General features: G+C 39.5%; 1 protein-coding gene across 1 annotated transcript; it reads right to left on the minus strand.

Annotated features, from left to right (window-relative positions):
- Positions 1 to 330: 330 nt before the first annotated feature.
- Positions 331 to 1,662, minus strand: LOC111442461 (probable xyloglucan endotransglucosylase/hydrolase protein 5). The gene is made up of 3 exons (XM_023079908.1): positions 1,338 to 1,662; positions 1,058 to 1,251; positions 331 to 978 (listed from the first exon to the last, which is right to left on the minus strand). Exons 1-3 carry the CDS (start codon positions 1,623 to 1,625, stop codon positions 579 to 581), a joined length of 882 nt encoding a protein of 293 aa, XP_022935676.1. The 5' UTR covers positions 1,626 to 1,662; the 3' UTR covers positions 331 to 578.
- Positions 1,663 to 2,688: the final 1,026 nt, after the last annotated feature.

A 2,688-nucleotide genomic window follows, 5' to 3' on the forward strand; every position in this document is an offset into this window, starting at 1 on the left:
TATTACAATTTTCTTACCATTATTCAACCTTAAAAAAATATAATTATGTAAATTTTAAAAATATCTTGAAAGTCAAAAAAGTTAATTACAAGAACAAATAATTTTTAAAATTTAATAACTCACCATAATTGAAACTAATCATAATAATAATGCATTCATTTTTAATACACTGCCAACAGCTCAATGAGATATGCCATTGATTCATAATCTAGTGTATTATTTCCTCATTTACTAATTTAAATCATAGATCTGACGTATTGAAGTTAAAAGTAAATACATGCATATATAAAATGATGATAATTATTGATATAATAATAATAATAATAATAATAAAAATAAGGGGAAAACATAATTCCAAGAGAGGGGGAAGCACGAGGCGATAGGGACAGTGAGGGGGAGAGGGGCAGGGCAGGCAGGCAGGCAGGCAGATGAGGACAAAATAAAGCAAAAGGATGCAAGAAAAATGATGAGAAATACAAGATAATAGCAGAGCAGCTGGATCCCCCAGAAATTTGAAAAACACTTGGTAATGGTAGTAATAATAATAATAATAATAATTAATACCCAGTACTGGTCTTCTAGATATCTCTGTCCCGCTTGCACTCCGGTGGGAGGGTTGGGTAGCGCTTCCTATCGGTGCAGTAATTGTAAATGGTGTACTTCTTCCGCACCCAGTTCAGCCTCCGGTACTGCAGCCCGTCCAGGTCTTGGAACTCCTTTTGGTCCCACCATCGTTTCCCTTGCGTCGCGCAAAACTTGGCCTGAACCGACGACTCGCACCCGTCCACGTGGAACCCCTTGTACGACGCTACGAATGGTGCCTTGGACCAGTCTGTCTTCTCCAATCCCCCCCTGGTTGCCCAGTCGTCCGCGTTCCATAGGCTCGAGTATATCTTCATTGGCTGGTCGAATGGGAACTTCACGCCTAGGTCTTTGCTGTTCTTGAACACCCTGATTGGCACATCGTCCACAAAGAACCTGTCCCATTTCCCCCATTTCGTTAATTTCCAGATCCGGTAACGAAAAACACACAAGAGATTCAAACGGGAACACTTACACTATCATGTATAAGTTCCAGAGGACAGAGTAGGTGTGGTAGTCCTTGGATGGGTCGAACCAGAGGTAAATCCTTTGCTCTCTGTCGCCTTTCCCGCCGGTGAAGACGTTGGTTTGAAGAATCGGAGGCTGCCCTGTTCTGTTCCCCAAAAACTCGAAATCGATTTCGTCGTGTTCTGAGTTTTGGGAAGAGAGCTGCGAGTGAAAAGGGAAACCCATGTTGAATAGGATGTAGTGTGTTAGTTAATTAATTAACTAGATTTGATTTGGGTGTTGCTTACATAGAAAGCAGTGACGACTCCGGCAGAGTCGCCTCCGACGAGCTTCATGCTCATGCTGAAATGGCCGAACAAGTAGGAGCCCTTGGACTGGAAGCCAGTGCCGGTGTATTTGTCGAGGACGAGGTCGACCTGGGAGCCGCCATTGTTGTACTTGATGTGGTCGAAAGCCCAAGTGGGGACGTAGTTTCGACCGAATGGGACGTCCATGGGCTTTTTAGGGACGGCACCCAGAGCGGAATAAGCCATAGAGAGGAGGAAGAGGAGGGGAAGGTGGAGACTGGAGGCCATTTTGGGAGTGTTGCGAGGAAATGAGGGGGTGGGGAGGGGGTTTAAGTAGGCAGCGATTTAATGAAATAAAAATGCGTGGCGCACAGTTTAAAGGCAATGGATAGTGATGATTTCCCCGCACAGACAGTTGGGGTGGGGGTGTGATGTTCCAAAATTATTATATTTTGGTATTCCAGAGCCTTGATTGCTGAAATGCCTCTGCAATTGTACATTAATTATGCGGGGATTTACACCACTTTTACTTAATTTACATCTTCAATACTTGTATTTGTTTCTTTTAATTTAAACAAGATTCTCTAGGTTTTTTTAAATTTTTTATTTTTTATTTTTTATTTTATCTCAATAAAATACTTTTTAAATTTTAAAATTTAATTCGGAAAACAAAGAAATAATTAAATATTTTTTCAGTAACATAAATTAATTAAAATCCTAATTAAGTAATATTTTTTTGGACACAAAATCTTTATCAAATGCTTATTGAAAGTTAAGGTTGGGGATGGGTAGAATATGAATAAAGAAAAAAGGGAAATAAAATTTGAAAATGGATTTGAATGTCTGTCGGCGAGATAAAAAGGAGGGTAGAGAGGGAGTGGGAAGGTGCAGGGTAATTTTAATTTTAATTTTAATTCTAATTTTAATATTTAGTTTTGAATTTTTGTAAATGGAAAAGGGGAAGAAGGAGGACATTTTGTTTTGTGTTGGCTGTCAATTGCAATACTGTGGGGGAGGGAATCGGGAGGAGGGGCCCCAGAGTCTTTTCACCTTTTTTGTTTTTTTTTGTTTTTTTTCCTTTCCTTTCTTTTTAGTAAAATATTTGGGGGGTTAAGGTCCCAAAATCTGGAGAGGAAATTTTTCTGAGGTAGCTGCCAACCGGTGGTTGGATAAGGGAAAGGAAACACACAAAATTTCAATATTAAAAATAATAAAATAAAACGTGGTTGCCCTTTGGGATGACAACACGTGGCTGGTCTCCCAACTCTCCTTACCTCACCACATGCCACTCCCACCTTTTTTTCCTTTTTATATCCTCTAATTATATGTTTTTTTTTTATTATTTCTTTTT

This window comes from Cucurbita moschata, unplaced genomic scaffold (genome assembly GCF_002738365.1).
Source record: "Cucurbita moschata cultivar Rifu unplaced genomic scaffold, Cmos_1.0 Cmo_Scf00004, whole genome shotgun sequence".
NCBI lineage: Eukaryota > Viridiplantae > Streptophyta > Magnoliopsida > Cucurbitales > Cucurbitaceae > Cucurbita > Cucurbita moschata.